The 26,584-nt window shown below is 36.9% G+C and overlaps 2 protein-coding genes and 1 long non-coding RNA gene across 3 annotated transcripts in view; 1 reads left to right on the top strand and 2 right to left on the bottom strand.

Moving 5' to 3' along the window:
- rxfp2l (relaxin family peptide receptor 2, like) overlaps positions 1-13,830 on the bottom strand; it is a 56,798-nt gene extending 42,968 nt beyond the window's left edge. Inside the window, exons 1-3 of the mRNA XM_082169039.1 lie at positions 13,761-13,830; positions 10,148-10,276; positions 9,907-9,978 (exon numbers count right to left, since the gene is read on the bottom strand). Of these exons, the coding sequence (XP_082025165.1) occupies positions 9,907-9,978; positions 10,148-10,276; positions 13,761-13,815 (256 nt within the window). The 5' untranslated portion in view covers positions 13,816-13,830. The remainder of the gene's footprint in view (positions 1-9,906; positions 9,979-10,147; positions 10,277-13,760) is intronic.
- Positions 13,831-14,956: 1,126 nt separating this feature from the next.
- LOC309499274 (STING ER exit protein) lies at positions 14,957-24,039 on the top strand. Its single transcript, XM_082170425.1, has 7 exons — positions 14,957-15,188; positions 19,916-20,033; positions 20,125-20,166; positions 21,463-21,607; positions 21,698-21,787; positions 21,890-21,982; positions 23,760-24,039. Exons 1-7 carry the CDS (start codon positions 15,065-15,067, stop codon positions 23,820-23,822), a joined length of 675 nt encoding a protein of 224 aa, XP_082026551.1. The 5' UTR covers positions 14,957-15,064; the 3' UTR covers positions 23,823-24,039.
- On the bottom strand, positions 23,891-26,566 carry LOC309499276. The gene is made up of 2 exons (XR_014206195.1): positions 25,177-26,566; positions 23,891-25,077 (listed from the first exon to the last, which is right to left on the bottom strand). It is a non-coding gene; the product is annotated as an uncharacterized lncRNA (long non-coding RNA).
- Positions 26,567-26,584: the final 18 nt, after the last annotated feature.

Genomic DNA, 26,584 nt, shown 5'->3' with positions numbered 1-26,584 from the left:
CGCAAGGTCCGATTTCAGAACGGTTTTCACAGGCTGAATCTTGAGTTTGTATCATCCCCAATGGCAATGATATATAATATGTCAACATTATATGAGTTGAAGTATAGGATATAATTGTTTTAAACATGCAATGGCAGTTACAGTTATAGATTTGGTCCTTTTTTTATACCCTAAACAGACAATGTGATCTGGGAGTCACAACTCATAAAATCCAAAATACATAACATTTTTCAAAAATTCTTTTGGATATGATTTACTTAAAGGAGGGGGTGGGGGGGATGCTCTACAGTAATTTGAAAGTGATTGCAGTACCAGTTTTGGCCACAATCTTACATACGGCTCCTTTAAGTCCAGATGATATAAAAAATGACATGAAATTATTTGTTGCTTATCATTTTCTACTCTTGCCTGTTTAAGGGTTAAATAATTTTCCTTTAAAGGAAGTTAGTCCACTCCGCGGCCATGTGTGGTCCTGGTCAAGACAATCTCCTGATCTCCAAACTGAATGTCAGAATGGGAAAGAAAGGTGATTTAAGCAATTTTGAGCGTGGCATGGTTGTTGGTGCCAGACGGGCCGGTCTGAGTATTTCACAATCTGCTCAGTTACTGGGATTTTCACGCACAACCATTTCTAGGGTTTACAAAGAATGGTGTGAAAAGGGAAAAACATCCAGTATGCGGCAGTCCTGTGGGCGAAAATACCTTGTTGATGCTAGAGGTCAGAGGAGAATGGGCCGACTGAGTCAAGCTGATAGAAGAGCAACTTTGACTGAAATAACCACTCGTTACAACCGAGGTATGCAGCAAAGCATTTGTGTGAAGCCACAACACGCACAACCTTGAGGTGGATGGGCTACAACAGCAGAAGACCCCACCGGGTACCACTCATCTCCACTACAAATAGGAAAAAGAGGCTACAATTTAGTTTTACTTTAGTTTAAAACCAATACTAGTTTTACTTGATCTTAGTGCTGCGTTCGATACTATAGATCATACATTACTCTTAGATCGACTACAAAATTATACTGGTGTTCAAGGACAAGCACTAAGCTGGTTCAAATCATACCTATCTGACCGCTACCATTTTGTCTATTTAAATGGAGAAAAATCGATCATAACTCCAGTAAACTATGGAGTGCCACAGGGATCTGTGTTAGGCCCTCTGTTATTTTCAATATATATGATGCCACTTGGAAATATTATAAGGAAACATGGAATTAGTTTCCATTGTTATGCTGATGACACTCAAATATATATTTCATCACGGCCGGATGAAAACGCTAAATTTTCCAAATTGACAGAGTGTGTTAAAGATATAAAAGATTGGATGACGCGTAATTTTCTTTTATTAAATCCAGACAAGACAGAGGTAATACTTATCGGTTCAAAAAAACGCCCACAAAACATCGCACAATACAACTTTAACATCATAGGATGTCCTGTTACTTTATCCTCTACAGTAAAAGACCTGGGTGTTATACTCGATTGCAACCTGTCTTTTGAAAATCATATTTCATATGTTACAAAAACAGCCTTTTTCCACCTTAGAAACATTGCTAAGCTACGTAATATGCTATCAGTTTCTGATGCAGAAAAGTTAGTTCATGCATTCATGACCTCGAGACTGGATTACTGTAATGCTTTATTAGCTGGTTGTCCTGCATCCTCAATAAACAAGCTACAGTTAGTCCAAAATGCCGCCGCTAGAGTTCTTACGAGATCAAGAAAATATGATCATATAACACAGATTTTATCATCACTGCATTGGTTACCTATAAAGCTCCGTATTAATTATAAGATATTGCTACTGACTTACAAAGCCCTAAACGGCTTAGCTCCAGTCTATTTAACGGATCTTCTATCACCCTATAATCCATCGCGCTCTTTAAGATCACTAAATTCAAGGCTTTTGGTCATACCTAGGATATCCAGAACCACCAAAGGAGGGAGAGCATTTTCACATTTGGCTCCAAAACTCTGGAATAGTCTTCCTGATACTGTTCGTTGCTCAGACTCGCTCTCCCAGTTTAAAACTAGATTAAAGTCGCATCTCTTCAGCCAGGCATTCTTATAATCCTACAGTTCAAACTACAATCCGGCCTCTAGCTCATAAATGCCAGAGGAGAACTGGCCCCCGACTGAGCCTGGGTTCTCCCAAGGTTTTTTTTCTCCATTAGGTCACCTGATGGAGTTTTAGGACACCATTAGGTCACTTGATGGAGTTTTTCGGTTCCTTGCCACTGTTTCCTTTGGCTTGCTCAGTTGGGGATATTTTGGGGATATTTAATTTAATTTTATCAATCAATAAATTCCTCTTGAAAAAACTTTGTTGTATTATTTTAATTTAATACTGTGAAGCTGCTTTGATACAATCTGTATTGTGAAAAGCGCTATACAAATAAACTTGACTTGACTTGACAATTTGCACGAGCTCACCAAAATTGGACAGTTGAAGACTGGAAAAATGTTGCCTGGTCTGATGAGTCTCGATTTCTGTTGAGACATTCAGATGGTAGAGTCAGAATTTGGCGTAAACAGAATGAGAACATGGATCCATCATGCCTTGTTACCACTGTGCAGGCTGCTGGTGGTGGTGTAATGGTGTGGGGGATGTTTTCTTGGCACACTTTAGGCCCCTTAGTGCCAATTGGGCATCATTCAAATGCCACGGCCTACCTGAGCATTGTTTCTGACCATGTCCATCCCTTTATGACCACCATGTACCCATCCTCTGATGGCTACTTCCAGCAGGATAATGCACCATGTCACAAAGCTCGAATCATTTCAAATTGGTTTCTTGAACATGACAATGAGTTCACTGTACTAAAATGGCCCCCACAGTCACCAGATCTCAACCCAATAGAGCATCTTTGGGATGTGGTGGAACGGGAGCTTCGTGCCCTGGATGTGCATCCCACAAATCTCCATCAACTGCAATATGCTATCCTATCAATATGGGCCAACATTTCTAAAGAATGCTTTCAGCACCTTGTTGAATCAATGCCACGTAGAATTAAGGCAGTTCTGAAGGCGAAAGGGGGTCAAACACAGTATTAGTATGGTGTTCCTAATAATCCTTTAGGTGAGTGTACCAACAGCTAATATATAATACCAACAGCTAATACCAAAAAAAGATTATGTTTAATACTATTCAAAGTTTAGGGTCTGTAAGATTTGTTATTGTTTTCTAAAAAAAGTCTCTAATGCTCACCAAGCCTACATTTATTTGACAATTTTTTTTGTAAAAACAGTAATATTGTGAAGAATTAATACAATTTAAAATAACTTTTGTCCATTTTAATTGTGGAAACCGTGATACATTTTTCTTTGATCAATAAAAAAAGTTAAAAAGAACAACATTAAATTTGTTAAATTTAATTTAATTTAACTTAATTTAATTTAATAAAACGTTAAATATAACTTTTTTGTAACATTATAAATGTCATTATTGCCACTTCTGTTCTAAAAGTGTCTTCTGCTCACCAAGCATTTATTTGACAAAATTGTCTGTAAAAGCTAGCCTGGAAATCCAGACCCAGATCTGAAAGATTAATGGTCTGGCATCGACTAATGCAAATCAGCCAGCTCGAGGGGCGGCACCAAGCATGCATGTGAAAATCTCACTGCACGCAATTGGATAACACTACGGCCAATCACAACAACAAGCCCCATACGCTTAGCTACTAGGGGTGTAACGATACATCGATATGAAAGGTAACGATATATCGATATCGATATAATGTCTAACGATACGATTTATCGATTCCACACTTAAAAAATCGATATAGCCTACATCTTTATTTTGACACTCTCCATATTCTCACGTAACATCCTTCCGCCAAAGCGCACATTTTCGTTTACTCACCAACCGCCTGCCGGCCGGTGTGTCTTTATAACGTTAATCTCCTCATCTGAAATAGACGCCAGACAAGACTGACTAAACCATAAACAAGTTTTTTCACAAAAGCCGGTATTGTCCGCTGTCAAGGCATCGCGAGTTCATGTTTTACAGCAGAAACACACAAGCACTCGCACCCTTGTTGGTGAACACAACACGATACGTCCGTTTTAGCGACTCAGTGCGCAGTATTCAGGTCAGATGTCATTTTGAAAAGACGCGCTGGCTAAGAGGAGTTTCGTCAAAGCTGACTAAAAGTGATCGAGGATGGATAATTTCAATTAAAGTGTAAGTTGCAGGTTAACCACCACAGCCAATTAATGTGCTCTATATGTATATATTTAATTATTTCTGTCTTAAAATGCGTTAAAATAACATTTATTGGGGTTTCTTCAAAGGTAGCGTGTTTTTTCAGTTACTGGGTGATGACGTCACAAGAGGAACTCGCAACCCATACTCTGCTAGATTCCTACTGGCTATTTGGAGAATGACTGAGGACGTGGGAAACCATCAAATTCTTTATGGACCACAGCCCTACAATTTTTAACTGGTCAGGCATGAGAGAGGGGAGCCATGGCACTCAAAGAGTTATTAATGCTTGGTGTGAGGAGAATTAGTGGAGGGTTAGCCAGGTGTCCTGGTGAGTAACGTTAGCTACATTAGAGCTAGTCTAGCCTGGTGCAAACTTAACCCGGATAATATAACGGAACAAGCAAGTCTTTTCAAAATATTTCCGTCATGTAGAATAGCAAGGAGGGACAACGACTGAAGACATTATTTACTTACAGTAAGTCAGTCCAAATCAGAGCTGTAGAGATGCACACACTGCACAGGCACCAATCGCTAGTCTCATCGACGCCTCAAACGTCAGTGTTTCCCACACATAGACTAATTCGTGGCGGTGCACCACAGAATCAACACCGGCCGCCACAAATTGCGTTTCGTTATAACAATTTTTTTTATGCTATTTAAAACACGCAGCGTGTTCATTCCATAGACAGTATATAAACGGTTCATTCAGCTGCATTTCCTTTCCCTGCTCTCCCTCCTGTCACTCACGTGTCTCTCACACAAGTGACCGGTCGCGCGCACGCACCCTCACCGTCTTCAAACTATCTTGCTCTCTCTCGCGCATATTAATCAAAATCAATTGAGAATTGACACGATGATAAAAGATCGGAAGACCGAAGTTTCATGTGGAGCATTCAGGTATTTTTTTTCCTGAATTACTGTTGGGTGTTGTGCAAAAAAAAAATATATATATTTCCGTTGCCTTATCTTCTCTGAAAAGCGTTCCGCCCATTCAGCTGACATGAGAAACACTTTCAGTAAACAAAACAAAACTATGATGAAATGTTTTCTGTGTTGACAAATCTTGTGCGATGTCCTAACTGCCGGGATAATCACTCAACGTGTACAAGTCCGCTAATGACACGTCCGATTCACGAACTAATGACTCCTTTAAACCGATTCAACCAAAACAATCTTTTTAGTTTACTGTTTGCGGTAAATGCAGTTGGGTTGTCGAGGTCAAAACTGTAAATAAGCTGTGAATCAAATAAACTTACTATAAATAATGTTATGTCATTTTTACTCTTACACTGAATATTTGGATTTTGTGAAGGTGTGAATAATTTGATTAATATTCAATATAATAAAGTTCTTTGTAACAGATTATTAACGGAGATTATTACTGCATTATTACTATAATTTTTTTATCAAATAAAACATACAACCAACTTTTCTGAAGTTATGTAAGGCGAATATAGCTGCTAGCCTATGGTAACTCTAGTGAGTTCCTCTTATGACGTCACGCCCCATCTAGTGGAAGGGAGCGGGAGCGGTTAAAACCACTGTTAGTGCCAACTTTTCATATTATATCAGCATTTTGGTATAAAAAACAATGGTGGGCGGTTCTTATCTTTATGTTTAATAAACACATTGCATTATCTTCGTGAAAAATTTAACCTGCAACTTAAACTTTAACTCTTGATATCTTCTTCAGGGCGTAAAAGGAAAATAAAACCTGAAACATTTTCACGGAACCTACTAAAGCAGCTCGTTTAGTGCTGAGGGAAAAGCTCTCTGTACTGCGTGTACGTTATCACAACAACAAAGTTTGTCAGGCGTCTATGTCATCTGATGAGATTAATGTTACGAAGATTAACCGAGTGTTGTATTATTTATCATAGCAATTACTTGGTTTTGTTTGACTCAGAAAGATGAAATGTCAATGTATCAGCTCTGCTAAAAAAAATGTTTTTTTTTTTTTTTACATATTAAAGCATACTTTCAATTAACTTTAATTTTGTTTTAAAATTGTTTTATTTTAAGTTATTATTATTATTAATCAAAACAACCCAGCTGCAGCAGTTTAATTGATATTACTTGGAATGCACAATAATAATAAAAAACATGATTTATGAAAATGAACAAGAACGGAGTACTTGCAAATGACCACTTCTGTTGTAAATGTCCCAATTGGGAGAGGGTGTGCAATTTTCAAAGAGTTTAATTAAACATTCATGTTATATATTTTGGTTGCATTTGTGAGTTAATAAAAACGTAACTGGTTGTGTGAACATAATATCTAAATATCGATTAATCGATCGGTATAGCCTTGAATCGAATCGAATCGAATCGTATCGTAGAATTTTTTGAAGTATCGGCAAATATCGTATCGCTGGCTGAGAGAATCGATATCGTATCGTATCGTGATGAACTGTCCGATTTACACCCCTATTAGCTACCAGCTGAGCTAACTGGTAGATTAGACTCTTGCCGTATCCGGTCGGCAAAACAGCGAAAACATCCTTCTTGCAAAGGAAGGATTCAAGTGCAGTCTTCTGTTCCTCTTTTAGCTAAAAAGCCAAGTCTAACTTGTTCACTGTAGCGGCCAAAGCCGTTTCAAACAACTGGTGTTCATCCATAGCCATCTTGCAATGTTTACTAATGACTTCGATGTCACAGCGCTGTCGTCATCTGTTTAGCTCGCCTCTGGCCCGCCTATATCGAATAACCCGATGTAAATGGTGCAGCTTGGATACAAGCATCATTACTCGACGCCAGAGTAACTCACTGAGCAAATTCAACTTGTGCTCTCGCGAGAACTCTGGATTTCCAGGGTATGTAAAAACAGTAAGATTGTGAAAAATTAATACAATTTAAAATAACGTTTGTCCATATTAATTTTGGAAACCGTGTAACATTATAAATGTTGTTACTGCCACTTCTGTTCTTTCAAAAAAAAAAAAAAAATGTAAGCATCACCCTGACCACCCACTGAAATACAGTCCACAAAACTGTCACTTTGTACAAAACAGAAGTAATGTTTCACCATTGTCGGCAGTTTATTGTAGACAGCAAAACTCATTAAAAAAATATTGTGTGCGATGTCAAGTTTCAATTTCTCTCTCCTTCATTTCCTTCCCACACTTTCATCTAGGCAAATGTATCTCGTTTTGGTGAGTTCTTAATTTAGGCCAATTTGCTTAGAAATCAGAAGTGTGACGGATTGGTTTGTTGCAGAGTTTAAAACAGTTTGTTGTTTGCAGTTTACAAAACAAATTGATCTTCAGAAGTGAGACAATGAAGCGTGTCCAATATATTCCCCAAACTAAACATATTGCCTGCCCGTGTCTTTCTTTCTGGCACTCAAAGAAAAAAGAGGGACAAACAACTCCATGAGTCCTTGAAGCTTCAAGACTCTAAGCCTGTTCTATTCTATCATATGAGAAGTGTGTTGTTTTGGAAAGATATTGTAATGGTCATGTTGTTTTGGTTTCATTTTACCTACTCTGATTTCCTGAGCTCTCATCCTTGTTTGTTACAATGATTTCTAATTAAGAATTCCATACAACTGCAGCATCGGAGGACTATTATTAGAATATTAGAAATCATATAGGTTATTCAAGCTGTTTTCTAATTTTTCTACTCTTAATATTAAATAAAAAAACGACTGAACAAATGATACATGGATTCTCTTGAACCACCACCACGTTTGCGGCAGAAAACTACTGCAGTGCAGCTCTGTAATTGCCAAAAATGCTCCGTTTGACTTTTCTGAGATCCTTTACTCTTCCCTGTGGATGACCTGTGGCCTACTTTCTGTACAATCTGAATTTTGAATCCGCGTTTTGAATTTTTGAAAAATGAATTTGACGTTCTGAATTTCTTCATCTTGAAAACTTGAATCTGTATTTTTTTAAACTGGATATTTGCAGACTTAGAATTCAGAAAAGAAAAAAAAAGCGGGGAAAAAACAACTGTTTGAAAATACAAATTGATTGAATAATTCAATAGTTTGAATAATTGATTGATTGGTTAATGAGTATGCTCCCAATTATTGTGGATTCCTCTCAGGTGTGTTTGTCATGTGACCATGCCATGTGATGTTCTATTTAAGCTGCACCTGTACCAATACGCTGATTTCACGCAGCCGTTATTTTGAAATCGAAAGCGAGGCTCCGGTGGGAAGAAAACCGAAAGTGTCGCCTTTAATCACAGGAGAGTCGTGAATGCGATGGCGTATTGTTGTGTTTAATGATGTTGTGTCAATTCTAAAAATGTACAAACATTTCTTTCATACTTTAGACTATATACAGTGAAATTCATTTATAAATAAAATATTTTTTTTATATATAATTCAGAATGTAAAAAACGAAGCAGGAATGAACTATATACATATCCTATATTGGATATTAACATCCAATAGTGTAAATCGCGGCAGCAGCTTCAGGTTGGTAATCCAAGGCATTGTTGTTTATCTTTACTTCCGGGGTTCTTCCCACCGGAGCCTCACTTTCGATTTCAAAATGGCAGCTGCGTGAAATCAGCGTATAAACAATTGATTGTGTATTCTCACTGCAACCTGTGTGAAACATGTTTATTTTCTGTCTTTAGCCGGTATCTAGTCAAGCTCTGTTTAACACATGTCTATAAAATTCAGCCATAAAAACATTTCAATTCGTTAAATTTCAAATGTTCAATATTCTTTAAAAGAAATCAAATTCGGAACTATTTAAAATTCCACATATTATTCAAATTTGTTAGATTACACTTGTCCATAATTCAAATTTACACAATTCAAATTGAAATACTTTTGTCATATTATAAGCTCCATAAGTTTCTCGCCTGTTTCTTGTTTTAATAATTATCATTCACTGTGTATATAAGGCCTTAGTTTCCCAAGTTCTGTGTTTGTTGTCAATGTTTAATGTGACACTTCGTTGACTCTCTGTGTTCATTAAAGTCTCTAGTATCCCGTTCTTCCTGCGTCTCGCTCTTCATTAGATTAAGCTGCAGTGTATTTGTGACAGATTGCAAATGTAAAATTAAAGCAAAAGGAATAAAGCATAAATTTAGAATAATGTTTGATAAAATTTCACAATAGTCCCCAGGGGAATCAAGCCATACCTTTTTTTTCTTTTAAACAGTTCATTCAAATATTCTTTAATATAAGAGGAAGCGTAAGACAAGCGTAAGAAATTAAAAAAAAATCTTGTCTTTCACTGTCATGTTCAATAAAGGCAAAAAAAAAAAAGGAAAAAAAAAATGTACTTTTTTTTTTGTTTTATATTTTCATATTTTCTAAATTTTTCATACCAAATAACATCCAGAGATAAAACCAAATGATATCATCCCCTGATAATACCTACTGATAACACTTAACAATACATCTTTAACACTTACTGATAAAACCCAATATCATTCAGCGGATCTGTTCCATCTAACTAAGTGCGTATTAAACCCATCTCACATTCATGAGTTTAGGAGTATTATACAAATATATATTAAAAGCCAAGCACTGGCAAATAAATAAGGCTTAGAAAACAAATGATAACTGTGAACATAAAGTCACACTCACACCTCAAGATCAAAGAGAAACACTGTGCAAGATTTAATCAGAATTTGATGTTTGTCTTTAGGTATGTTTCCTGTAAACAATTCACAAGCACAATTTCAAAGCAACACACACAGAGAAAAAGAGAACAAGAGAAAGTACTCACTGCACTCTTTCGACTCCTGGACCCTTGTTTTCATGAATGCATCAAACAGATGGGGCCAACCACTGTTATCCACTACAACACACACAGATATTTTAAGGATGACATTTCTATATTTGCAGTATTCATATTTCTAAATGCATAGTGTTTATGGCAATATAATGTGCCAATGTATGCACATTTGCATTAGTGCGTGTATTCTTTGTGTCAGAGTGTCTTTGAGCGTTCCTGCCCGCAGTCTTACCGCAGTTCTCTTCATCTGCTCCATTAGGACAGTCCTGCTGCCCGTTGCAGTGCTGCGGTTGAGGCAAACACACCGACAGATTCCCACAAGGAAACTGACCCAATGGACACATATCAGAACCTGAAGAATCTACATACACACAAACACATGAATGCACTGAAACAATTTGCCAAAGTCTGCTCAGACATTTTGACGGTTAAATGAAGTAGGCTACATTCTTATTCCTGTCAGAAAAGTAATACAAAGCAGCATATAACCCATAGCACTTTCACAACTTTCCAAAAGAGGGAAAAAATATAGATTGATTACAGCAGTCAGAAGAACGAAAGACGTCAAATTTGCCGTCACTCCCGCAGCAGTTGTAATAGAAACACCCAATGTTGCCAAGGTAAAGTATAACGTTATAAATTATGTGTATTCATTTCTTTCTGTTATTTTTGATAACTGCGGAAACACGTCAGCACAGTCCGTGAAAAGAGTGGCTTTATGTGACTTTTAACGTCACCCACCCTCTTGCACATCTTTTCTTCTGTGATGGCGTGTTGTTTGGCATGAGAGTGGGTCAACCATGGACAACTCACATAAGATAGCAGTTATAGCAAACAACAACGATCCATTGACAGTCAATTCATGATGGACAAAATCAATGCCCGTGGAACATTTTTCCTGTTAGAGAAGCCATTTCACTTGGATATGCATCACAATAGGAAAGAAAAGACGCTAGGAATACTTCCGTTTCATGCCGACTCACAAAACAGTCATCCCAGCCAAAACATCCCATGTTTTAATGTGCTGTAATGATGCCAATGCCAAACTGGAATGTGTGCTAATGTTGTCGTCGTCCCTTTTGGTACTCTTCTGGAGGTCAGAGTTCATGATGCAGGTAGGTCACGTGACTGATGGAAGACTTTGGTAGGTTTGAGTTAACCCTACCACCACTCGCGTGACCTCTCAACCTCATGACAGCATCATAGTGTGTGTCTCGAACTGATGGCATAACAGCACACTGCAGCTATTATGTAACACCTCGGAATGTAAGGTTTGAAGAAGCATGACATTTTACCATTTATTATAATCCATTTTCAATATGTGATATTAAACTCTTTACATTTAAACCTCAGAAACACAATCCCTGCCAATGAACAGGCTTCAAAGTGGTGTCTGCTGCTTTCAGTATTAAAGTAACAACAGCAAGTCAACCAGCTAGGATTACAGTATATTGAAAATTTAAGTCAAATCTTTTGAACTAGAATCATGCGAGGAAAATAAATTTTGTTTTTCTGCAAAGCTCTCAAAGTAAAAGAAAATAATAATAATTTGATTCTGCAGATACAAAGCCCAGTACTCTGCAGGGTACCCAGACAGGTCTTTTTGTATTAGGGCTGAGAAGTTTCTATCGAAGCAACTGGGAGATTTAACAGCATTGGGCGCTTCAGGTTTATTTGGAATATTTCCATTGAAACATGTGCAACAGACAGCTGGAGCACAACATAAGCTTTTCTGCCTGTATGTGACTGAAGAACATTATCTTGTCGGTATCACATCAGATTGTGAAGGAATTCTTTTTAATGACTGTTTTTCAAATTAATTTATGGGCATTTAACCAATAACAATGAAAAGTTAAAAAGCTATGAATCATTCTAAGTCATGGAGGTTTGACTTAGACGACTGATCTACAGCATGCGGCAAAAATGACAGTATTTATTGAATTAATATTAATTGTATAATAGTATTTTTCAATATTGAAAAAAAAGCATTTAGATGGTGTATAGTGTGTGCTATTCATCATTCACTTTCTATGTTACTGTCATTTCCAACATTGAGTCAACATTCAAATTCAAATAGTCAGTGACAAAATATTTATGAATAAGATCCTTTTTACCCCACAATGAGTTTGCTATACTATAGAGAATCTTAGTGTGTCCCTCTCCTCATGGCCCAGAACAGGACAACGTTCAAGATTGTAGGCTATCCCCTGATACAAAACAATGGCATCTTCATTTGCTTTCATTCTTAGCCTCTTTCACAGAAACCTTCTGTCATTGTCCATCCAGCATTCCTTATCCTGCTTTTCATACACCATGTTTCAGTCAATGGACTCTCTCTCTTTCTGCCTGCTGGAAGAATATAAAGCATAGGTGGGTCTAACCTGAAGCCCTGGGGAGCCGCTGCCATGTAGCACAGACACCTCTACACATCCCCATCAAATCTAAGGGTCAGCTTAAATCCTCATTCTCTCTCTCTCTCTCCATTATTTATACACACACACATAAACACTTGAATAATCCTCTCGTCTGCCTTTCCGATACACTGCTCTGGCATCATTATCGTACGGTAAGTCATTCACGTAGATGATAAGTCCGTCTCCCTTGAACTGCACAAAACCCAATTAGCTCACCTCTCCAAAACCTCAACCTTCACACTAGGCTGTTCGAGAATCTCTTTCCCTCTTGCAATCTCTTCAACACAGGCAGACACAAATGCAAACACACACACATGCACATCTACATTGTCAACTTTACACCAAGACTTAAAAATAATGAATATGTGTGAGACCGAAAGAGAGAAATCTGACTTGTTGAAACTGAAAGGTATATGTTTGTCACATTCACACACACGCGCGCACGTAAAAATCTCTAGCCTATGATATTTATCATTTAAGGGACATAACCTGAATTCAGTGAAACTGTTTAGACCCAAAAATGTGGCAATATGCATGAACAATTAAATATCTGATATTGACCAATTCCAATAAATTAAATAAATAATATAAGCTAATACAGTACTGTACATATTGGCCTACATACCAACTTTCTAGCAGAAATGAGAATAGTTTTGCTAAGCATGAACAAAACACTGCAAGCCAACAGAGGATCTCAAACACCATGTGTGAGGTGGTTGGGGGAATAGTGAATTTTTGACTTACTTGTGTCTGTCTATGATCCAAAATATTGTACTGTAGATTATGGATCACGAGAGATGCCACAGGTCATATCACGGAGTACAAAAACGTGAGAATCTCTTGACAGGTGAATAAATATGGTGTTGCTTTCCAACACCTTGGGGAATTTTGTAGAGTGTGTGCTGTGTGTGTTCTTGCATGTTTGTCTCCGCATTCATTAATAAATCAGCTCTTAATAATTCTCTCTCTCTCTGTGTACATACTGTATCACATAATAAAAAACTCCTTAACAAACACTAAAACTAAAATTAAACTAAACTGGATATGTGCAAGTCATTTCTGCTGACTAGCCCTTCAAAGAAGTGCTACAGAAGATAAAAGGAGAACCAGCATTCTATCAACATTTTACAAGAACTTACCTCAATTATAAGCATAATACTGACATGATTCTCATACATCGCACTGCCTGAAGCTAATTTACATTGGAAAATGCTCATTATCACATTTATATTCATTTACACATTCTTTGAGCAGTTTGCATCCACCACAAACACCACAAAGACGGAATGAAAAAAGAAAAGTAGCAATCAGAGCAAAGGAATGCTTGAGAGTATCTCAAGACCACAGACAGCCATACGGTTACCTGTGTTCATAAGGGTGTGAAATACATTAGAGATAAAGAGATAAGGTTTTTAAAAAAGTGGGTCTTACCTGAAAGAAAAGCAAGGGAAAAGGAGAGAGAGGAGAGGAGGAGAGCAGGAAGCATGATGCGTAGTGCTCTGAGAGAAGTGAGTGTGTATCTCCTAAGCTGCTAGTTCCAGATCTGAGAAAGAGAGAGAGAGAGAGAGAGAGAGAGAGAGAGAGAGAGAGAGAGAGAGAGAGAGAGAGAGAGAGAGAGAGAGAGAGAGAGAGAGGCTCACAGGTAGTACTTGGACATAGCAACTTGTCAGTGCCAAACCAGCATGATTCCTAACACACTCTCACATGTGTCTGCTTGTGTAAGGAAAACCATGTGCTCTGTCTATTATTGAAGGCATATTGTTGCAACTTTCCTGTAAAGACTTTGCAAGTTAGGGCATTGACAACAGAAATGTGTGTCTGTGCATATGTATATTACACAGAAACGTTAAGTATAAAAATGTTGTTGTCTAAAAACTATATGGTGAATATGTGTCTACAATCTACATCTGCTCGGCCCTCAGCAAAAAAAAAAAAAAAAAAAAAAGTGTAATATTATTACACAATTAGAAAGGTAAACTAAAGATGAAGAATAATGAGTAATCATCAGTTTAGTGATTCTATCAGGAATAAACATTAAACAGAGTTGGCAATTTTATTACCAAAGTCACTAGTTACTAGAATAAAATAAACATAACTTCCAAGCATCTGGAACACATTAGTCATGTATTCATAAAATAGAGAGAAATTTCCCTATAGAGACCTTACATAAGCAGTGTTATGTTATGCTCCTATATAATGTCCAGATATGAATGCCCCGACCTTAAACAGTTTCAAGAAGGTATAGCCTGTTAAAAATTCATATTTTTTAACTTATACCTATCATATAAGAACGAATACATTTAGTTTATTCCTGTATATTATTCTGGATGTCAAAATTGTTTACATGTTTTGATGATCTATTTTTGAGATCTTTACTTTTTTATGTACTTTATTAAATAGTAGTACTTTAGTTAATTCTAGATTGAGCAAGGTGCTTTATTAATAAAATGTATTATTATTGATAATATTATATTTACTTCAAGGTCACAAATGAAAAATCACACATCGTAGCCTCTGCGTAGCCTATATCTCTCAGTTCTACTGTTGTCAACATGACTCTTGTATTTATTTTTTTAAATATCCACAGCGCCATCTAGAGGAAGCCAGTCAAAAGATATGGGGGCTGCCCTAACGTCACATAACGGCGTCATCACCGGGCGACAACAGGACAGTAAACAAGCCTGAAACCAGATATCACATTCTGATTTTATAAAGGAAGTAAACGGAGATTAAACATGCCTAAAGTGGTGTCTCGGAGTGTTGTGTGCTCGGACACCCGTGACAGGGAAGAGTATGATGACGGGGAGAAACCCCTGCACGTGTATTACTGTCTGTGTGGCCAGATGGTCCTGGTTCTGGGTGAGTAGCAACAGGCATGATTGCAGCCGTTCAAAATGCGTCCAGCAATTCACTGTGTACGTTCAGCGCTTGAATGTAACCACCAGCTTTGATATTAACTGAAGTTTAAGAAATAATCGTGATACCAGTAACTTTACTTGACACGGTCTCACCCCATCTTGACTTCCAGCGACGCAAAAGCTTCACTGATTATAATGGGCACGTTTGGGTTTGTGTGTCCTTGGGTTTTGCTTATGCCCGGGCTGCGGATTTGGTGGTGTTTCGTTTGTAAACTAATTTAAATTAGTGTTTTTTTAATTAATATGTTAGTGAATTAATCGTTTTCGTTCAATGCACCGACTCATACTTCGTTCGTTCACTGAAATATTTTCCTTTTAAGCACGTGGCTGTTTTCCTACCTTGAAAGTGTAATAATGCCCCGAACATTCGATTGGAAGAAGAGATAGAGCTTAATAATTCAAATGAATTAAACATGACTTAAAGGCGTTATTGTTGTCATTTTTCTCTTTAGCTTGATAAAAGTCATTTGAAAATTGAGAACCAATTAGGCTTATAGATTTTTTTGTTGTTGTTATGCTTTCTGGGGAAATGGGTATGATGCTTAACATTTCTGTTGTATCGTTACGCTAAACATGTTATTTAGTGTTCATGAGACTTCTTTGAAATCGGAACTGCACCATTTTTTATCTGTTCAGTAAATTATTCAAGGACATAATGACAGCCACGTGTCGCCACCTACTGGCGTAACGATGTAACGTGGCGAAAGAATCAGTGAACTAATCTTTCTGGAACTTATTCAAACGATTGAAAAAATTGGGATGAATCTAAATCATCTTACCCATATTCAGATTAGTCCTCTAACTTCAGTGTGTTCTCCTCTCACATGTCTTCACTGGAAATTGGCTGAATGTGTGAACAGGGAAACGCTTTTAGAGCAGGCGGACTGATATTTCACACAACAAGTCTTGGTTCCGCTCAGCCTCACTTATGTTGTGAATATTGTCGGTTAGGTGTCATTGTATAGGCCTACGTCTGACACTTCAGAATGTGTTATCCTTTACTTTTGCCTGTGGGCTTGATATGAGATGGGGGGGCATCCCAGTAGGAATGTCTGTGTTATCTCGAGTCCTGTTCCACGAACTCTTGCATTTAGCACATAGAAACTTTGTTTAATGTAAGTATATGTGTACTGAGTAGCTTAGTATTGGTTAAAGATATTTTCTGGTAAATGAAATATTGTAGCTTGAAACCCTAACTAGGGGTAATTTACATTTACATCTATGCATTTGGCAGACGCTTTTATCCAAAGCGACTTACATTGCATTATCCTATACATTTATACATAGGCATGTCCAATCCCCTGGGATCGAACCCACAACCTTGCGTTGTTAACGCAATGCTCTTACCACTGAGCTACAGGAAAGCTATATTGGCTAATTGGGACTTCAATACTCAATTCAATACTACAGTAATTGTGGACTTCAATAGTCTTTATTTACAGGTTTCTCTATGGATTGTCCCTGTCACTACTGAATTGCTTTGTATAAAGTAAATTATATTTAAATATAAAAAAAATATGTATTATTTAAATATATTTATTAATAATTTATTATATTTGGTTCACTCCATGTCGAATCAACCAAATTTCAGGAACTTTCCCTGGCTAAAATTTTAGATTTTGTTCATATTTTTTTTCTGAAGAAAGACAAGAATAAATAGTATTGAAAGCCAAAATATAAAATGTAATGAATGTATGTTGCTTGAGTAATCCACTATTTTGTAGAGAATAATGACAATGGTGAATAATTTCAAAATGACAATTTTCACCTGAGATTGAGTAAAAATGACTTATGAAAGATGGTTGCATCATTATTTTATTTTTACATGGAGATTGGTAGGTCTATTAGTAAAATATGTTGACTTTAGCTAACCAAAAGTGAGTCACTTTGCATACAGCTGATACTTTTTTATTTTAAAGAGGAATATCTAAACAAATAATGTTAAAACTAGAAATGTATCAAATTTTTTCTATCAACACAATTGCATAGAACATACCTGTCTGAGTGCCACAAATATTCTTTTTCCAAAGTTTGCTAGCACAGCACTTAAAAAGTACTAAAAATGTATCAGTATGATTTTAGATTCTTAGGTTCTTAACTTTTCTTTTGAAATCTTCATTTTCAATGCCCTTTGTGGTTCAATCTCATATATATGGGGATCTCAATGCGGCTCCATGTTCAAATTGTTGAATTTGACCCATTTTCAATGGTCAAAAACCAAATTCAGGTCACTTTGCCCACAGCTGATACTTATTGCATTATTTTGGCCAAAACTGGTACTGCAATCATTTTCAAATTACTGTAGAGCGGTGTATCCCCTCCCCCTCCCCCCTGACTCGAGGTTGCCAGTTAGGCTGCAGGATCCAGCAGGAACGTAGGCTGCTAAAAGGAGCTTCCAATGGCAAGTGACGAGTCCTACACAGTAAGTTTTTTTTCGGACTTTGTCACGACGTATTTCGGATTCATAACGAGGTCTTTTAGGTTTCGTAACATTAGACATTTTTTTATCCGACACGTTTGTAGCTGCAGCTGTGGTAACTAGAGCAGAGCTGGCAACCCGGATGCTGAAACACTACTGACTTCGTGATTGGTAGATAGGTGGAGGGTGGAGCATCAGGCCAAAACACAACATGACAACATCAACATCAGTTGAGGGCTGCAACTTCACTTTTAAATGACAATATCCTGGCCGGACTACTATTTGAAATGAACATGATTTCTTAATGTCTAGTGACATATCAGGGCCATTTTATGATGAATTGAAATACATTTCTTACATACGGTTCCTTTAAAGGGGAATGTTTGAAGAATGTATAATGTTGAAACTAGAAAAGTATCTTGTTTCCCTCTATCAAATGAATTGCATACAACACCAGCCTGAGTGCCAAAAATGGACTAAAATGGTCAAGTTGAGGCACATTAACTTGCTCTCAAAAGTGTAATTATAAAAATCTATATTTGAATCAGTTTCAGGGATATTTTTTTTCCATTATAACAGCTTCTGAAGCTACCAAGAGTTCAAATAAGCAGTATTGTAACTACATGTTACCGCATTGACATGATTCAAGATTCCAAAAGAAAAGTTTATTAAGAATTAGAATCTCTAGATAGATATTGCATTATATCTTTCATACTTTAAGTGTTAAAGGTATGCAAACTTTGGAAAAAGAATACTTGTGGCACTCAGACAGGTATATTCTATGCAATTGTGTTGATAGAAAAAAACTAGATACATTCCTAGTTTCAACATTATTTGTTGTTCAGATATTCCTCTTTAAAAGAAAAAATGATCAGCTGTATGCAAAGTGACCCACATTTGGTTTTCAACCGCTAAAAATGTGTACAATTGACCAATATACTCATGGAGCCACATTAAGATCTCCATATCTCTGGGATTGAATCATATAGGGCCTTTAAAATGAAGATGCCAAATCAAAAGTTTGTTAATAAACAGAATCTAAAAGGATATTAAGATATCTTTAATACTTCTGGAGTTACAAGCGTGCAAACTTGGGGCAAAACAGTGCTTTTTCCCATTTTTGAACATTCACTGTTGGCATATAAGTCAACAGATTTAACCAACAGACCTACCTATCTCTCAGTGTAAATTCAATTTAAAAATAAAATAATAATAATGCTGGCAATGCCATCTTTTTAAAGTAATTTTTACCTCCTGTAATTTAGCTCCAAATCTCAAGTAAAAATTTTATATAATATTTTGTCGTTCTTCATTTATGTATTTCTTTCACCAGATTTAATTTTTATCAAAATACATTTTTAGCTGGGGACCTCTGGTTGAATTGACACGGAATGACCCTTTATTTCATTGCATGGATATATAATTAATTATTCTAAATGATATTATTCTCACTTCATGATATCCTGAGGTGAAAATCCCTTTGAGATGTAGGCCTACTGGTATTTCATGAATTGATGGCTCGTTTTGCCTTCAAGTAATTACTGCCTTCTCCGAGATAGAGATTTATCTGAGATTTATTCACTTCAGCAAGAGTGTGATCATGGACAATTTATTTGAAATATTCAGAAGCTGAGGATAATTAACATGTCATTGTTCTGCTTTTCATTTGTATAGTGTTATTCATTTACTTCCGGAAATAAAAAGGAGTGTGATTATACTAGCTCTCTGTGGTATTTATGTTCACTATAATGCTTATGAAATTAAATGTCATAAAGGTGAATCATTTTGAAATCTCCAAACCTGAATGACTTAGTTTCTTTTGTGAAACATAAAAGAAGATATTTTGAGAAATATCTCGGTTTTTGTCCATGCAATGGATTTCAGCAAAACTATTTGTCATACAGGTTTGGAACAACTTGAGGGTGAGTAAATTATGTTATATTTGGGTGTACTTTCCTTTTAAAAAGTAATATTAACAACTACACTATGATTAATTTCAAATAAATGTAACTTATACTGCAATAAAGCCTTGTCTACAATCAATACAGACTAACATTGCAGACATCTGAATGTTCTACAATCTAGATGATATCTATGGGGAAAGGTCAGTGAGAACATACTGGTCGATAGGGAATCAACTTTCTGCTTTTCAAAAGTCTATAGGTTTTGTATGTTGGTCCTGCAGTGTGTGTGCTTTGTGTAAGAAGTAAAGAAGAGAAAGATAATTAAGCTCCTGTGTTCCTTTTTAGACTGTCAGATAGAGAAATTACCCATGAGACCTCGAGACAAAGCCAGGGTGATTGATGCAGCAAAACACGCCCACAAGTTCTGCAATGTGGAGGAAGATGAGGCTGTGTACTTGAAAAGGTGTGTGTGTCTATAAGTTTGTGCTGAAGTTGGGTATTGATTAAGGTAGGGATTGATTAAGATTCATTAACCGCTGTATGTTCCTGTGCAGGTCAGAGGGCATCGAAAGACAGTTTCGCAAAAAATGTGGAAAGTAAGTATACCCATTTCACAAAACTTCACAGCACACACAACATGTATACAAAATGCACAATATTAAAGTGTAAACCGTGTGAAGCATGTTACATACAAGACACAATTATACATCACTTGATTACAGAAACAATGTACTCAATTATAACCTAAAATTATTTCATCGCACAGCTCTCTGGAATACTTGATTTTCATTGGTCAGTTGCGGCATATGCGGTTAAATGTTTTTTATTGGGTAATGACCATTAACTGTATTTTGAAAACTATTAATGCTTTTATTCGTCAAAGATGCATGAAGTTGAACAAAAGTGATAGTAAAGACATATGTAATATTACAAAAGATTTCTGATAAAAATAAATTCAAATAAATGCCGTTGGACTTTCTATTCATCAGAGAATCCTGAAAAAAAGTTTCATAGTTTCCACAAAAATCTTAAGCAGCACAACTGTTTTCAACATGGATAATAATAAGAAATGTTTCTTGAGCACCAAATCAGCACATGCAAATTCATCTTTGCCATCACAGAAATAAATTACATATAATGATACAAGATCCTGATTGCTGTGTCTGAGCTTCAGAATCCTGTCCATATCATTTAGCCTTGAAATGTATGACTCAGCCATAAAAACCATGGCCTTTTCTTAATCATAATATCTCTTGTTCATAAATAAGCATGTACAACAGTCAGTCCTGAGCTTCCTGTGTCAGGAACAGGCGTGTGACTCTGCCATGCAAAAGAGGATGACTTCAAGGCTTAGAGAATAATGGCAACAAGTATGATTCTTGTCTGAGTCAGCTAATCTGACTATTCTCATATGTCAACACTAAGAGTCAACACTTGATGTGTTCTCATACGTCAACACCAGGTTTGGGTAATCTGCAGGGGTTGTTCTTTTTTTATCTTAAGAACAATGTTTTCTTTCAAAGTTTTTATTTTATTTTTTTATTTTTATTAATTTTTACAGTATAAATCACATTTAACAATCCCCTAACCCTCAACATCAAATCTCTAGAGTAGCATCCCATACTGTCCATTAATTCAGAGAGGAATTGTAAGTAGAAGAACTGAGCATACATATATACATGCCTACATGCATCAACCTCTAACAGAATATAAAAACAGATACCTGTACACACACTGGGAAGAGAGAAACTAAATAAATCAATATGTGTGTGTATATGTATATATATAATATAAATTAAACAAAACATCCAATAATAGGGCATTATTTAAACAGACTTATCAACGTACTGAACATTGTGTGTGTGTGTGTGTGTGTGTGTGTGTGTGTGTAGGTGTGGTCTGCTCTTGTTTTATCAGCATCAGATGAAGAGCACTCCAGCGACATTCATTGTGGATGGAGCGCTGGTGAAGTTCGGCCAGGGTTTTGGCAACACAAGCGTATACAGCCAGAAACAAGAGGCGCCAAAGAAAGTCAGGGTAAGACACCACGTTTTTTATTTGAAAAGGTGTAAGAGAATTGCAGAATATAAGGTCAACAATATTCATATACATGCATGTGTCTTGAAGGTTATGATGACAAAGCGCACCAAAGACATGGGCAAGTTCAGCTCAGTTACTGTTTCAACGATTGATGAAGAAGAGGAAGAGATTGAAGCGGTGAGTTTAAGTTCATCAGCTGCCCATCAGGCCTGACTTATCTCTTACATCATATCTCTTTGTTGAAGAGCTGTGATTGATTTTGATTGGTTTATCCTACAGCGGGAGGTGGCGGACTCTTATGCCCAGAATGCCAAAGTGATTGAGAAACAGCTGGAGAGGAAAGGAATGAGCAAGAGACGACTTCAGGAGCTGGTAAGCGCACACACAGGGAGATGAAAGAAGAGGCGATGTGTATTCATGCTCGAGGCAGATTGAAACTTTAATAAAGTCTGCACAGCTAATGAATTTAATGTTAAAGATGACAGAGACCCCTCACACATACAAACGTGTGGAGTGTGGAGATAAGCGTACATGAGTTTCTGAGTCACACTGGAAACACATACCCACACACAAATTAGGCCAGAGGTTCTCAAACTGGGGCCACAGAGTTATAAAAAGGGGCGACCCTGCAAGGCTACGGGATAGTGTAGAGTCAGCAGATGGTTATGCAAAAGAAACCTCTTCAGGGAGATACAAGACCCTACTGTGAAATTATCCCACTTATACAGCTACTTGCCACATAATTAAAAAATGTAACAGTCCCAGTACCCAGTATTCAACTCCCAGTACCCGCTTGAGCTTGGATGGTGCGATTGAAGAATCAGAAATGAGTATTGCATGGAACCTAGATAAAATATAAATGAATGATCCATGGTTATGCACTAAGTAAGGACAAGTTTGTGAAAGGACTGCCAGTGCCAGGTAAACGTAAAGCAGACAATGAATCTACTTCAAACTCACTACTAGCATACCAAAACTAAGTGTCTACACCTGATGCGACGGGGGGACGTGACAAAAGCAAATAGAACCCATTATAATTAGTGATGCTGTCTACAATGTATATGACGCAACTCAACAAGTTTCTGACAGTAAACTGATGCCCCGTCTATTTCCGACGTACTCCAAGCGCTCACACTACTCTTGACACAAAGGAAAAATGGATTTGCAACTTTCGGTTTGACGTGTCCTTCGTGGACAGATTTATCAAGCGTTTGCAGTTCACCATGATGCAACAACCATCGTTCATGAAGCCTTTGGACTTCAAACATCATAGACTCATTTGAAAGGAAACATTTGTCAGTTTGTTGTCATATCGTCAGAATTAATTAAATCAATGATAACATTTATGGAACATTTTTAAGACCATGCTGTGATTTCGGAGACTAAAATGCTAACCGTTTTTTGCTTAGCACACCATCAAAACACAAGTTATGAGAATAACATCATATTTTACTCCAAAATCACATTATAGCATCAGTCGAGTGATTGAAATAACTTTCTTCTGTGAGCTGATGTGGCTTCTTATCACAAAATGAGGCAGAAATTATATTATTTTATAGTATTCTATACATTGATAAAGGTGATTTATAAATATATATTATCCTTACGAAAATAACTAAGATGGCTTGAAGAACACAGATGATCTGTCACAATGGTGTGTTAATTCTCTTCATGTTTAATCAGTCAAAATGTCTCTATCTGCATTTTTTTCAACTAAAGAGATAGCTGGATGTCTTTGTCCATATTAGGGGTTTCCTGGAATGCCAAAAGTGTAATACATCTATGGGTTTCACTTGTGGACTTTCTGCACTAGGGCACCTTATGAAGGCCAAGTGTGAATGCAACAAATTACATGTGAGAGTTTAGCGTTCCATGATGCTCACATCACCCTGTTTTGGGTAAAATTGCAACAAAAATATTCTTCTTTAAAGATATTTGGAGTAAACATGTTTAATATGTGAATGGTAATATTACCATTTACCATCTTTAAAACCACAAAGGAAAAAATCACAAGTTAGAGGATGTGGTATCAGAGACTGACTTGTATGAGAATGTGAGGATGTTTTATATCGGTGTCATAAATGGGTGTGTGTTAGTTCTCATGACTGTTTTTTTGTGTGTGATCTGAGTGCTGTTTCTCTTCACACAGGCGGAACTCGAGGCCAAGAAAGCCAAGATGAAGGGAACTCTCATCGACAACCAGTTCAAATGAAGATAGTGTAAATGAGAGAGAGAGCAAATTGATGTGTCTGCATGGAGCTGCTGGAAAGTGTGTGTATATTTGTGCAGTTGTGTATGTAGGAAGGTATTGGGGTTTTTTGGGTTTTTTTTACATTCACTTAATCTAATTTTTATTACAAATGTGTTTAAATGTTTGAATTGAAAAAATGTTTTTCATGCTATTCTTTATTAAAGTAAAATCAACAGAATGCCATTTTCACCTGTCAATATATATTTATTTTTTTTATCAATCATACATGTGCAGAGTTTGTGGGACTTTTTGTTTTTCAAACATATTGATTACTGTTCATAATTCCCATTGTGCTATAATTTCAGAGCTACTGTGTTTGTGATGTGTTTGTGTCTTCTTTGAGTCATGTCGAGTTTTGTAGGCAAAATTGATCAAGCAAATTACTGGAAGTGTCATGTGGACAAAACCTAGAGAACCTCTGGAGAGTGGCGATGTGCACCTGCAGGAAGACAGGTGTGTGTATTTGTATGGCTGGGCCAGTTTCTCAGTCTTATGTGGTCTGTGATTAATGATCAGATTCCGGATCAGTGAGCAGTACATGAGCTTTATTTCACACCTGTACAGACCCCAGTGTGACACTGCACAGGCACAGGTGCAGTTAATCGCCCCTCATGCTGGTCAGGCATCATGAAATGAACCAATGAAGGGGTCATCTTCTGCTGACTTGATTTGGATGTTTTTTTTATTATATATAAACAATGAGTCTACAGAGGATAAGCGGTTTGGTGGATGGATGAATCATCATCTATGTTGACGCTGCATATGAACACTTTGACTTCCCCTAATATATTTGCTGTAGTAGAAATATGAGAACATGTTAATTATGTTTAAAATGTTGTAAATAGGACAAAGACTTCATATGTAGGACTTCATATGTAAATTAAGATTTGTATTAAAACCTTGGTGCTTTTTAAAATGACAGTTCTGCACTGTAATCAGTAATGCTGTTTTAGGCTAAAAAGGTCATGTGTTGGAGTTGTTTGGTGGTATAATGAGAGAAATTAGGCATGTAGGCCCTCTGCGAATGCATCACTGATGAATACATTTTATTTGAGAAAATTAGTTAATTTTGATTAATTGTTAAACGGTTTCAGGGTTTTAATCTTCTGAGAGCTTCTGGTGGTGAACAGATTCTCTGCAGCCATGTACGTAACTGTTTCTTCAACTTCAGAGACTTGCATAGGCTATATATTAAAACTATAGTAGCAGCAGGTTCCTGTGGGGAAAAAAGGAGAACGGACATGAGGAATCGAGTTCAACCCAGAGGGTGTGTAAAGTGAGCAAATGCAAGGAAATAGACCAGTGGATGCTTGACCGTAATCCTCAGGTCTGTGTCTTGTAAAGTAGCGCTCCTTTTGGTGTTTCCAGTGAGAGTGTTTTCATGATTGAAATTGAAGTGTCTGTGCAGTCTGTTTGGAGGTCTGCCGGCGGAGAGTCCGTAACACCAACCTCCTGTTAATCACTCTCTGGCAAGGAAACAAAAGCACAAGCATTAGTTTCAGTCGAAAGAAGAACATCTACCACTCCTGTCTACACTGGCATTTATATCCTTGTCTAGAAGATTGGTTGAATGCCATCAGCTAGGCTTTGGTGATTGCACCTCAGCTGGTTTGTGTGTGTTGCCAGGGGTGACACTTGATTAGCTATTTATATACATATATATATGTGTGTGTGTGCATATCCCATTCCAGAATTGCAGGTACATTTGAAGTAGCGAACGAAACAAAAAAAAATCTATTTTCTGTTTAACCTTTTTTTATTTTCAAAGAACTCCCTTCAGATTTAATATTTTCAGTATTTGCTGAACTTAAAATTGTAAGATTTAAAACATTAATTCAGAGATAATTATTTCTGACTGGCATATAACTAAAAAAAATCTAAGGGATGTAAACAGGTAATGGGCCCCTTACAGGGTAGCTGTAATTTTGTCAAATTATGAAAATATTATTAATTTGTGATACTTATTACAAATGAAATGGCAGTTTGTCTTAGAAAGACCAAAGAGTCAGCCATTTTATTCAAATAAAAATGTTTAAAATGCCCCCCTAAATAATAATCTTAATAATAATCTTTAAATAATCTTATTTAAAGATAAATAATAATCTTATTTAATGCATGTGTTGGACATTGTTAGTAGATAAAAGGTGTGTTTGTACAATGTTATGAACATGTGATTATATATTTTGTTTAATAGATCTTCAGTAATTCCCTTCATATTGACAGTGATAATGTGGTTAATTCTGAATTTGGTTTACAGACAGAATAGAATGGCCCTACATGGGCCTGTATTAAAAAAAATCCCAAGCTTTAACACAGTGGGACATGAAATATGAATATAACAGGATAATCTCTCTGTAGGAGGGTCCAATAGGTGTGCTTGTGGGTAAAGGTTAATATGTGATAATTTTAATCAGTTTCAATAGTGTCTTCTGAAGATCCTGCAACTAATTACAAACCGCAAGGAAGACAATGCACCAACATAAACTTTGAATACATTTTAAACGGACTGCAGCAGCTTCTGTGGTCTGGCGTTTCATTTTCTGCCCATGATTTGTCTAGTAAACCTGACACATGGCTCCTCAAGACAATCTAACACTCAAATACTCCACTGAGCTCTGCTGCATATCACACTGCAGAGCCCGGATCGGTCCAGCCCGTCTCTCCTCATGGGCTCGGGAGAGCGGCCAACGGAGACAGCGGGTGAGCGGGAGACTGCAAGAGCT

The sequence above is a fragment of the Leuciscus leuciscus genome (genome assembly GCF_965113295.1).
Source record: "Leuciscus leuciscus genome assembly, chromosome: 5".
NCBI lineage: Eukaryota > Metazoa > Chordata > Actinopteri > Cypriniformes > Leuciscidae > Leuciscus > Leuciscus leuciscus.
Note: the sequence above shows the minus strand (reverse complement) of the source record. Positions and strands in the feature narration are given on the sequence as shown.

Excerpts from the sequence above, each read along its gene's own strand:
- LOC309499274 (XM_082170425.1), top strand. The coding sequence starts at position 15,065 with ATGCCTAAAGTGGTGTCTCGGAGTGTTGTGTGCTCGGACACCCGTGAC. Across the intron at positions 15,189-19,915 it reads CCAGATGGTCCTGGTTCTGG|ACTGTCAGATAGAGAAATTA; the intron begins GTGAGTAGCAAC and ends GTTCCTTTTTAG. Across the intron at positions 21,788-21,889 it reads AAGAGGAAGAGATTGAAGCG|CGGGAGGTGGCGGACTCTTA; the intron begins GTGAGTTTAAGT and ends TTTATCCTACAG.